The sequence below is a fragment of the Montipora capricornis genome, chromosome 12 (genome assembly GCF_036669925.1).
Source record: "Montipora capricornis isolate CH-2021 chromosome 12, ASM3666992v2, whole genome shotgun sequence".
NCBI classification, from domain to species: Eukaryota; Metazoa; Cnidaria; class Anthozoa; order Scleractinia; family Acroporidae; genus Montipora; species Montipora capricornis.
In genome coordinates this window covers 41,368,445-41,380,944 of record NC_090894.1, presented here as the reverse complement: position 1 = coordinate 41,380,944, position 12,500 = coordinate 41,368,445, and the positions used below count along the sequence as shown (strand labels likewise).

The window sequence follows — 12,500 nt, the reverse complement described above, 5'->3', positions numbered from 1 at the left end:
AAACTACAAACGTGGACTAAAAATTTGCGATTTGTTTAAAATCAAACAAACTTGTTCTTTTTCAGCCCATTTCTTGTCTGTTAGCTTCAGATATCTAGCAACTTGTCAAATTAGGGTTATGGTTAAGCCTTTTGCTTCTGGGCCAAAAAATTTGCTTGTTAATGTTTTGAGACGAGTGGAATGCGTTACTTTAAACTCACAAAATCCAAGTATTCTCCAGTTGCTCTCCTGTCACTCCTTGTTACGACCCATTTAGGCCAGCTGCAAAATTCATATTAAAAGGTGATCTTTAGCATCATATTTGCTATTGTGAGCCTTTGCATCAAAACTTAGTTCAGGTATCGTTAATTGTTTAATTTTCAGACATTGACGAGTGCACCCCCAATCCTTGTGAACATGATGGACAGTGCGTTCAGACGTTTAACGCCAGTTACCTTTGTGGCTGTGCTGCGGGATATACTGGTGTGAACTGTTCAGAAGGTAATATTGCTTTTTTCGGCATTGAGTCGTTCAAGTAAAAGCATTGTACAAGACAGTGAGTAGTCCTTTCCGCTCGCAGTTTCGTGTGGATCGCCAACAAAAAAATCTCTATTCTGGTCAGCTGAATATATCTGTCCAACTGTTTCATCCAAATTCACTCCTCCCTTTTTTGTCAAGGCGATTAACACTAATCCTTGATTAAGGTGATTCCCTAGTATTGCACTGCGCATCCTGTTCTGCGCATAACACAGTGTAAGCCCCGTTCGTATTCAGGCATGGCTAAGAGGCTTTATGGTCAAATTTCATGGCTCTTTGTCTCACAAGTCTCAACGGATATTTCTAAACAAAACAATGTTTAAATTTAACCATAAAGACTCGTACCAATGTGTGAATATTGATATATCGAACGTGGCCAAAAACATTTCAAAATGCCGACCTTTCGTGAGGGAAAGCTCGCTAGAAAGAAGAATGGCCGTTTTCAGAGCACAGCAGTAAAGAGCAAAACAAGAAACGTTTTGGACTCTCACAAAACAAAAAGTCGAGTGATAGCCTTGATAATGCTAAAGAAGATTTAAGTCCGACTGTGAAAGTGAAACCGCGCTATCGGGGAGACGTGTTGTCGAGGGGTCGAGCTTGGTTTGCTTTCTGTTTTCTCCTAAACGAGGTTGGTGACCTATCTTTTTTTTGGCATAATTTTATTCTCTTACTCATCTTCTTTGCGCTGTAAAAGAATTACAAAAAATTTACGTCAGAAAAAAAAGTTACAGGAAAGATAGTATTCGTAGCCATCACTCGTGGACACAAAATTGTCTCCTCGAGATCACGCACCCGAAGAACATTTGTAGTCAGTGCCTTTTCAAGACTTGTGCCTGTGCCATAAAACAAACATTAAATTATTCCTTTTGAGCAACACAATTCACCTGTTTTGTTATTTCAAGAATTACGTCAAAGCTGTGCTTCCTGTTCGTGCAAAACGTAGCCTGAACCGATGGAATAAACTTGTCCTTGATAGATGAAGGCGCAATGATTAAATGAGTAACTTGAGCAAGTTATGTCTCTCAAACGAGCTTGGTGACCTACTTTTTTAATTGCACATTTCGAGTCACCATAATATAGGGAACAATCGAGAAAAGTCTTACGACAACTTCTATTACTAAGGAATCACCTTAAATACCTACCCAAGTTTGAATTTTGCCCTTCGAAAAGGCGTTAGCATCGTAATTTTTTTTTGAAGGAAAGCAAGCGTCTGACTCAAAGTTGGACGCTAACAATCTTGTGGATACTTCTCTTGATTAGAAAACAAAATACAATTTAAGTTTCCAATAATATAGACTGCTCGATCCCTTCATAAATCAGTCGAGTGGCCCGCTTTTAAGAGGCAATCGTTTTTTGTCACGCAAACGAATAACAAGCCTCCCTCGGTCTTTCTATTCGTTTGCGTGACAAAACACAACTGCCTCAGACAAGCGGGCCGCTCGACTGATTTTTGAAGGGACTGCTCAAAGTCTGCCAATAATACAGGATTTTAAACAACTGAGCCCTGCTGTCATAAAGGTTGCTAGTGCGGCTTTCATAGAAATCAAACGTCCTCCTCAAAACCCCAAAAGAGTAAGAAGAGCTCAATGCAATAATTGAGATAACCTGTTGTTAACCGAGTGCGAGGGCCGTACTGGGGAATATTGGCCCGAGGTCGTGATAGTACGGACCGAGCGCAGCGCGGACTGTACAAAAGGGCCACTATTCCCCATGCAGTATGGTCCCGAGCAAGTGGGGTTGTTTATTATATGGCACTGTTTCTTTGAGCGATGAGACACTTCTTCGCTCCGATAATGTTCGTAATCTTTGTCTTCCATCAGCGAACTTTGAACGCTAATCTTTCACATGTAAAACTAAAATTGTGAAAAAAAAAGTATATTAAATTCATGTTTTAAAAATCCTTTTGCGTTTCGCTTAACTTGAATTTCGTGGAAGAAACAAAAATACGGAAACGGACTGTTTCCTTGTTAATGGTCCGTACTGTAAAATCCCGACCGAAAACCAACCAATCAGATTGCTCCATTTAGCCTGTGAAATGCTTGCCATATAATAATCATTAATGATAATTAATATTAATAATATAATAATATGTCCCTTGTTTTCCCTCAGATATTGATGACTGTCGTAATAATTCGTGTCAGTCGAACTCCACTTGTGTAGATAAACTCAATGGATATGATTGCATATGCCCTGCTGGTCTGAAGGGAATACACTGCCAGTCAAGTTAGTATCTTTTTTTGTTCCTCTGTATACGCGTCACTGTGCCTTACAATAATTTGCTTGCAATTACTCTTTTGCTACCAATGAATCACGTTTACCGCAAGGAGTGGCTCTTCATAATAACACAAACCCATAAGGGTTGAAACGTGTAACGCGCGTTCACAGCTTTCGAATATTCAGTGCGAACTGATTGGTTGAATTTTTCAGTGCTAAGTACCATATTTGGAAACCCCTCGCTCTTGTTGTTCCAAATATGGTACTTAGCAAACTGAATATTCAGAAGCTTGTTTCCCAGCACACAAGGGGCCGTTACACGTTTCAACCCTTATGGGCTTTTGTTAATAATTAACTGCAATAACAGGATTTTCGTAGTCAAAATTTAGGTGCTATTGAAAAGATCTTTAACTTGATGTCCCGCCGATATGCTGGTGGAGAAAACGAAAGCATCTTGAGGGAACTGAAGTCTGTTTTCATTCAAATTATTTGGATTTTTTTGGGCAAACCAATATGGCAGCTGGTCCAAAGCAAGAATAAAATGGTTGTCACCGAACCAGTCCCCAAAAATTCAGGTTGGAGACCTTATAGGTGTGGCGTAAGACAGAACCGCGATTAAGCCATCAGACATGCTGAAAAAAGAGTACCTATGGAAAGAAATAATGCTTGGTAAATCGACCCAGTGTTTCAGTTGCACTTACCAGCAAAGCTTCATGATTAGTTTCCTAAAATATTCTTAAATAGTATATAAATACCAATGAAATACCTTGTAAGCTTTCGCGCGAAAACGTGCTATCTTCACACGTGAAAATATCACCGTTGTTACGGTTTACCGTTACATAATAAATTGCACCGTTGTTCTACGTTAGGACTACAAAAAATATTAAAGTGACATGGTTTGGTATTTCAACTACAACTTTACAACTACAACTTTATTGAATTTGTTGCGCGTACAAAATAACATCAGCAACTGGAGAAGAAAACAGGACGATGTCCCAATTGATATTCAACCCCAATAAATATTAACAAAATAGTAATAATTATAATCGTAAGAGTATAGGAATAAAAATAGTAATAATTATCATATGATATTATTTACAATCAAGTTAATTTAAAAATAGCTTCATTAACTTACCCCCTCACAACTTGGAAGATTATAAGAAAGGGTTTTATCAACATAAAAATCTAAAAGCCTCCTTTTAAAAGTATGAAATGAGTCCACGCTTTTAATATTGGGTTTAGTGAAATATCTTTCAACACTCGAAGAGAAATTTTGTATCTCCGGGCGGCCATGTAATATCCCCTATTTCCGTCAACTTCATCACTGAAGACTAGCGGTACATGTATTGCTAACCAGCCGTATGCCTCAATTAGCTACATCTCATGTAAAAGCGAAATTAAAGGATCCTTTTGTTACTGAAAACTTGACTTGGATATTTGTATGAAAAACCGATTTACTTAAACTTTGAAAAAAAAAGTTGGGGCAGGCTGCACCGGTGTTCGCTTGAAAACCTTTATGATTTTAAGGCCATGCAGGTTATTTTTGATGTTAGAAGTATTTTTTGGTAATGGAGCTTGATAATTTGGGGTGAGTGTAGTCCTGAAAAGGACAGTTGTTTCCGTTCTGTTCACTCGTGAAAGAAGATGTGTCACTCCTGGTTTCAAACCATTTACAATTTTAACCTGGTCCAGTGTTTTCTTCCTTAGATTCCTCGTGGTGTGAAAATCCCAACCCGTGTTTCAACGGCAACTGCACAGACGTGGGTGAGAACTACACGTGCGCGTGTTTCCCAGGTTTTACCGGACAGCGGTGTGAAACAGGTGAGATGTACAAAACGTGGTTTTTGCAAGGACAGCATAGAAGAATTTTAAAAGGAAGGAATGATCCTTGCGCCTGGTTAGAGTATTCAGCCTTATGTCACAGAAATTGTCACCCGTTGTTTCCGCGGTTCGCAGCGACCTCTGGATATTTCCTGACAAGTACATTGAAAGATTTACCCCTTCTTTATGGAACACGTTTACCATTATCGAGTGTTTTTTACTGGTGCAGATCTTGTGACTGTGGTAAATTGCCCCACTCCAAAATCGGTAGCTCCCCTTCGACTTTCACTTCATCTGAAATAGGAAATCACCATAGGCAGCCAAAAGGGGACTGTTGATAGAAAACTGACCAAATGAAATCCCATTTTAACACGAAATATTGTTTCTGGCCCTAGTTATTGGATGGATAGCGCTATCCATTGGATAACTCAATTGGTTTTGCTAGTGTTTAGAGCGGTTTTCAATTGAGTGTCGAAAGTAATTACCTAATTACTTTGGTTTTGCATCTACTTCACTCAGTGATTGGTTCAAAGTTTTCGCGCCACTTTTTTAACCAATCAAAAGTGAAACCAAAACCAATTGTGGCTCCGCGTGCACATTTTCCCGCCTTTTGTGTCGGCTACTTGTAATTACTTCGAGTTTTGATTGGTTTGCTGGATTGTCTCCAACCTTTTTGATTGGCCAAAGTAATTTCTTTGGTTTTGGTTTTACGGCACTCGATTGAAACTCGCTCTATCCACTGGATAGTGATTTATCCGGTGGATAGCGTTATCCATCGTTTGAACAGCTGGGGCCAGGTCTTTGGACTGATCTTTGGTCTAAGCACAAATTTGAAATGGTAAGCTTTCAAGTGTCACTGGAACTGAGCCATGAATCCCCATTCTTGGGGAGCAGGACAATTATTATGCGTTTTGCTGCATTTTTTACAGAAGATCTCCATCATACCTGATAATAGTCGTATCATCAAGGCGATTATGCTGCCATTAAGATCAAAATAATCTTCCTTTTGGCAAAAGAAGCCTTCAAGAACAAAATTCTCACATGCAGTAGCATTTAAGAGCATTACCAATTGCAAGCAACTATAGCTCGTTTGACGTCCAGCGGAAGGAGGTGTATTTTCGTTTTTGTCCAAGTGAAATGCAATTATCCAAATAGACTACCGATGGCAATATTCGGCAAGCATTTTCATTTTCCTGAAAGAGTAAATAAATAAATAAATAAATAAATAAATAAATAAATAAATAAATAAACACAATTTTATCATCGCGATTAGCATTGATGGCGCTAACAATATATGGCTTTACAGCGACGACCGTCCGAAATGCAACCGACCGATTGTGATAAGACATACAAAACCCTCATCGTAATATTTAAGTTTTGGAAAACGAAATTAAAAACTGGTTGTACAAATTATCTGTCAGAGTTTTCTCGAGTGGCCTTTCAATAAAGCAGGCTGAGCTTTGGGCTCAAATCCAGTGCAAGGATATACGTTTTCTCTCCCTTTGTCTGCCACCATAGCTCTTGGGGTACATTGTTCTAATTGAACAATAATCGTGAATTTAGAGCAAGCAGAGAGTTAATAACAATTTATAGAGAGAGACAGAGAGATAGGGTGATTGGTTCCAAATGTTTGCACCCAGGGTCCCGTCTTTCCGGCGAAAGTCCCGTTTTCGGGCGGTCTACGAAACTGCAATCCGCTTGTTTTGGGAAAAAAAACCGCGGTCCTTTAATATGTTCTCAAGGAAACAAAAAGCAAAATGACAGTGACGTATGATGCATTAAAACGTTGTTCTTTTCTTCCTTTAAGATACAGACGGACTTGTGGCACCCGAAGAGGTTCGAGAAACGGGTTGCCGATCTCCATTTAAAACATGACATGTTGCTGCTTTCCACGGCATAAATCACTGCCCAGTGGATAAGCGCTATCAATGCCAGTTGAGTTCTCCGCTGGACAGTGATTTCTCTAGTGGAACAACAAGTGCCTCTTTCCTTCTCGACCAACATAGCTCTGCAGGTCCTTCAACATTTTTCCCTTGTGCAAAGCCAACGCAGTGCCGTTGACCAAACGATGATCTCCCGCCATCCCATACTTTATTTTCTATCTAACGTGAACTTTTGGTTGTACAGATATTGATGAGTGTAAAAGCTCTCCTTGTGGATCCTCCGCGGTTTGCCTGAATCTGCCAGGAAGTTCTGTATGTAAATGTGACATTGATTTCACTGGAGCACAATGCGATACAAGTAAGTTGAGTCCACCGAGAACAGTAAGTTAGTTATCGATGAAGGCGAGCCCCAGGATGAGATGTACGGGGACGGAGCTGCGGAGTGACCATTGCCTTCAGGTTCAAAGAGGGGTGGGGATGTATGGAGGCCTTTCTTTGTCGTTATGCTCTGGTTTGGGGTACACTATCCATCGAAGATAATCGGCGACATACCGGATAGTGTAATAAAGAAACCGGAAAGCAAGCTTTATCATATTTGTGTCTGCATTGCTAAATAGGCCATCGACTTCATTATAAGCTGTTCGATTGAAATTGTGCAAAGATCCTGAAAGATCTGCATCTTCGTTTTCTGTCTCTCATCTCTATCCGTCTCCTCTCCTTACCCTCCCCTCCCTCAAATGTTTGTCGTTCTTCTGCACCATTGTGCAGTGCAAAAATATGGCCAAACATGTCTGCTCATGGATTTCTCATCCTATGGCATTCCTATGGTGGGCCAGCCCTCCTCAAAACCTGCGAGAACCGCGCACCGATGGCTCTGTTGGTTGAGCATCGGGCTGTCATGCGGGAGGTCGTGAGTTCAACTCCGGCCAGACCAACACTCAGGGTCTTAAAATAACTGAGGAGAAAGTGCTGCCTTTGTAATTACATCTGCAAATGGTTAGACTTTCAAGTCTTCTCGGATAAGGACTATAAACCGTAGGCCCCGTCTCACAACCCTTGTTCGTAAACTCTGAGTGTGGGACGTTAAAGAACCCACACACTAGTCGAAAAGAGTAGGGCATGTAGTTCCCGGTGTTGTGGGCTGGCCTTTCCTTCAGCAATGTGGTCGGCTTGGCGTGATCCTCTGAATGGACTGCTGATCGATGAGACCACATAACAGCGGCAAAACAGACAGTAGTCAAATTGAAGGAATCCAAGTACTGAAACTGGTTAACGTAAACGTTTCCAATTAAAGCGAGAGTATCGCGCTAGTGCGCATGTCCTAGCCGTAGCGAATGTCACCGGTTATAAGCCAATTGGAAGCGACGTTATAATTCGTGCGAGAAATTTACACGTACGCGTCAAAATATCGCTCAGCCCTTAAGCCATTAGTGATGTTTAATAATCAAGAAATTTTTACACGTGCGTGTTCATTTCCGGCTCGGATTATAACGTCGCTTCCGATTTGCTCATAAATGATGACATTCGTTACAGCTAGAACATGAGCAATACCTTGATACTCTCCCTTTAAAGAGTTAAAATTTCATGTGCGTCTTCTTATTTGCTTTGAAGGAATAAACGACTGTGAACCTCAACCTTGGTAAGTGCATCGTTTGGTCATTTTACAGAAGTTTGGCCAATCACAGCAGATGTATGCAATCGAATTAGCCAATCATAGCTTGAAGGTTATAGGTACCACCCGCGCGAAGCGCGGGAAAAGCAGCAAGAGGGGTTACATATGATTGGTTGCAAATTTGACTGGAGATTTTTGGGCCAAACGATTTTAATTTGTAGCAACTCTGAATCTCTGTTGAAGTTTAATTGGTTTAGAAATTTTTGGGCTATGATAATTGATAGCACTCATGGTGTTGGGAGAATTATTGACAGTTGTAATCCAAACCCTCGACTGCGTCTCGGGTTTGCATAACTGTCTCGAATTGTCCCAACTCCCTCTCATGTTTAGATGAGGCTATGTAAACACGGCAGAATCCCTCTATTTCTTGAGTGTGATATAAAGCTTCTTGTTGTTGTCTTGCGTTTATTAAATTAAACTCTGTAAGTATGTCAAAATTAAATCATGATATATACCGTCACGCCAACAACATGCATCATATATGTTTTTTCTTTTATGTAGTCTAAATGGAGGAACTTGTGTTGATGGGTTAAGATCCTACACGTGCAACTGCCACCCAGGATTTTTTGGTGACAGGTGCGAGAAAGGCCAAGGTGGGTGGTTACGATCTTCCTGTTTTTGTGATATCGCATGTTTTTTTATAAACGCTGTCCCCACCCTTAACCTGCAGCACCCATGCGAATGCTATTTCATAGGGTGTCCAGGTCTGGACTTTCTCCTCTGTTGGTAGTTGAGATGAACGTTTTAGATGGTTCAGCGGTTAGCACATTTGGTTTGAATCTGAAGAGATGAAGGTCTTCCTCCGCTGTAGGAGCTCATGAATGGGAGCGAACAACTCTCATACTAAGCCTATGTCACGGCATTTGTACGGACCGATCTACTTTTAAGTTACCTCCCCCCCTCCCCTCCCCTCCCCCCCTCCCCTCCCCTCCCCCCTCCCTCCCCAAAAAAAACACTCAGTTCCGGTTTGGTGACGCTCTGACGTCAAGGTTAGTTTCTTGTGATTGGTAATCGGGTTCCTGCGGGAGTCTCATTCGCGAGAAATTCAACCTAAAACTAAATCGGTCTGTCAAAAACGCCGAGACAGGAATATAGGGGTGTTGTTTGCTCCTAGTCATGGACTCCTGCCCGCTGTCTTATTGATGATCATCATGATAATGACGACGATTAAGTTCCCAATGTTGTTTAACTCACAGCACCAAATCAATTGACAATCGCTTTTATGGTAACCATATATAGTACAAGGCGAACGGAGGGGAATAAAACTTAAAACTAGTTTACCTAAATGGTAGAAATGCTGCCGAGGGTAAGGGAGATGTTCAATTATGCTTGCGGTAATCAAATGGTGTTTCGTGCGTGGAATCGACGTGAGATTTTAATAGGTCTTCAGCAGGGACCGGTACAAAACGTGGACCCTTAACTGGACCTTTTTCTGGACCCCACTCGAGAGAAGACAGAAAACGATAGATGGTTGTCATAGTGACGTCATCAAATCGCAAGGTCTTCCATTTTTTATCAAAAGGCCTTTGAAAATGACCTGGAAATAAATCGTTTTTTCAAGTTTTCAGTTCCTTGACGTCTTCTGTTTCGAAAATACAGTATTTTGAATTTCCGAATTGTCACCTTACGTGATACTATAATACAAAGCTATTTGGTTGGGAAAAAAGTGTCTATCCCTATGAATCTCTCCTAAATACATTAGGAAATGTTATCATACTCATGACTTGCATCTCGTGACCAAAAAAGTGAGCGCTGTCAAAGTGAACTGCGGATGTTTTTCTTTGATTACAGTATGTTGCCCAGTATCCGATCTCTTCAGTTTAAAACTGCTATAATTTTCCTTCCTTAGCCGTAGGAGCTGTGAAATATGGCCCTGAAACAATAAATTTAGTCTATAATATGATGACAACAAGCTTTACGTTTTGACCTCAGTTTCCGTAGTGAAATTTGCATTTGTACAGATGTTCAATGCTGCCCAATATCCGACCAGCGCGCTCAATATCCGACCACGGGAATAACAACGAAATTAAACGTAACTTTCGGCGGGGAAAAGATGGTTTTGTCTCCCTTTGCTCTTGCAAAGTACTTTGGCATTCTCTATCTCTATCTCTATATCTCTTCGTGCCATGAGGCACATAAGGCTTTGACATTCTCTTTCCATCCACTTCGGTTTGCTGCTAAAGCTCTGACAGTCGTCCATGATTGCCACCCAGCTACTCGTCTTTCGTCTTCAACCATTCTCCTCCATTTTGTTTTTGGTCGACCTGGTCTCCTCCTCCCCTCTGGCCTCCACTCCAATGCTGTAACACAGTGCTCCTCTCTGTTCTTCCTCAATATATGCCCGATCCAATTCCATCTTCGGCGTCTGATCTCATCACTCGTTCTGGTCACTCCTGTGGTCTCCTGGATTTGTTGGTGCGAGGTAATCCGTGGCATTAGAAGTTGGAAAAGATAAATCGACTTACGAACTGAGCATGTTGAAAAAATTGAGAATGGTTCCTTCAAAAATATCGTGATTTACAGACCCTTTCTTCAACAGCGATCGTTTTACTGCGCAATGAAAAGCGCAAATATTAGTCATGAAAATTTCACCCACCGGAACGGAACGGCCCCTACCCTCTGCAAATGATCCTAAAGCTTAAAGCGCGTCAAAACGTGCATCTCAAGGCTTAAATGTTCAGTTTCTTTTCGGTATACTTCGCTTTCCGTAAACTAACAAGGGCGTTGCAAAAATTGTTCTTTTTTTAAACTGGTCATACCGTACAGGCCGCCATATTGGTGGACCACGTGGAGTCTATATGACGATACTCTATAACGTTACGTAAAACGCTTCGACAAGTAACTCAGAAACGATGTGCCGCACGGACCTGAGAACTGGAGAGGTGGTTCAACATTGCAATATCGAATTTATTTTTTCGTTGCGTGACAGTGAAACTATCTACAGTTTGAGGGAGGATACGAGGAGCCAAATGAAAAACAGCGCATCTGAATTCCTCCATTCGCGCATAACCACAATTCCTTGCGCCTTTGACCATAATCCCTTGCGTTTCGAAGAAGAATGTGTTCGCCTGATTAGAGAATTGCCTCGTTCGTTCGCTTCAGGATCACTCACTGCCGCAGCAACCGAATAATTGAGACTTCGCGCGCGTTCTTAATTCTTTGATTGCACCTAACTTCACGGCAGCCATGTTGCTGGAAAGAACAGTAGCATGAAAAACTTAAGCTACATTTTTCTATAGTTTTGGCACCAACGTGGCCGTCTTAGCTCTTAAGTGCAATCAGAGAATTGCTGCGGTCAAATTTGGTACTCAGTTTGTTGCAACTGTTTTTTTTTTCTTCTAGATGTTGATGAATGCCTCACCGGTCAGGCCGTTTGTGGAGCAGGAGAGATGTGTGTTAACACTCTGGGTAGCTACACTTGCGTTTGTCCTCCAGGAACTAGAGGAGCTGAATGTGCTATAAGTGAGTAAAAGAAGTCAGTTTATCAGTCGTTCATTCATCGCTTTCTTTTTTCATTCAGATAATCAGTTTATCATTCTAGTAATGTGCCCACAGTTACTGAATATTTGCGCGTTGTTCGTTCGTTTAGTAATTAAGTCAGTCAGTGTGGGCGCTTCAAGTTATGAAGGCCAAAGAAAGTCGATCTCCAGCAAAATTCGTTTCTTGGACAATGGTAGTTGGTGTATGCAATGTGTGAGATAGACTTCGTTTATTGCCAAATATGTGCGTTCGCAACCCGCATTGTCCACCCCTGTGAGTAACAATAAGTTTCAGGTATAACTGAAACAGGGCGTTTTGTACGACTCCCACCTGTTAGTGACATTTTCGTGTTTAAAACAGAACATTGTCGTCACTGTGCTTTGCACTTAAATTACTTTGCGATTCGTGTGGTGAAACAAATAGTAATTTTTTTTTGTTACCTACGTATCCTGCTATTGCAATCTTTCGTCAGTTTTTACGGTTGCGAGTTTCGCGTTACTTTCGTCACTTTTGTTTTCACGATTTACCTCGCTGCATTCGCTTTTTGCAACTTATAACTTTTAATAATTTTAATAACCCAACATTCAGGTTAGGAACACATGGTCGTGCTGTATACTCGACCCCCGAGAACGGTGCTTTTTAAGTGCACTTAACATCTTACATATTTAATTATTAAGATAAACTTGGTTATTGCGGCAGTGTTTTCGTTTGAGGCCGGAGGCCGGACGTTTCGTTCGGTTGTTTACCAATTCACGTCCGGTACTTTGGCGCTATAAATTTGTAGGTTTGTTGGTCACATAGTCTTATTTTACTTACTAAAGGGAAGAATCGATCTGTTGGCATTTCATTCACGTGATAAGTTTAGTTTTCTTTCTTTTGCTTCTAATCTCAAGTGTAAACAGCATTTCTGAGAG

At 41.1% G+C, this 12,500-nt stretch overlaps 1 protein-coding gene across 1 annotated transcript in view; it reads left to right on the top strand.

Annotated features, from left to right (window-relative positions):
- Nucleotides 1-12,500, top strand: part of LOC138027787 (fibropellin-1-like) — a 49,381-nt gene that overhangs the window by 29,946 nt on the left and 6,935 nt on the right. The window contains exons 17-23 of the mRNA XM_068875401.1: nucleotides 364-480; nucleotides 2,626-2,739; nucleotides 4,438-4,551; nucleotides 6,679-6,792; nucleotides 8,046-8,073; nucleotides 8,608-8,699; nucleotides 11,449-11,568. Coding sequence (XP_068731502.1) covers nucleotides 364-480; nucleotides 2,626-2,739; nucleotides 4,438-4,551; nucleotides 6,679-6,792; nucleotides 8,046-8,073; nucleotides 8,608-8,699; nucleotides 11,449-11,568 — 699 coding nt within the window. The remainder of the gene's footprint in view (nucleotides 1-363; nucleotides 481-2,625; nucleotides 2,740-4,437; nucleotides 4,552-6,678; nucleotides 6,793-8,045; nucleotides 8,074-8,607; nucleotides 8,700-11,448; nucleotides 11,569-12,500) is intronic.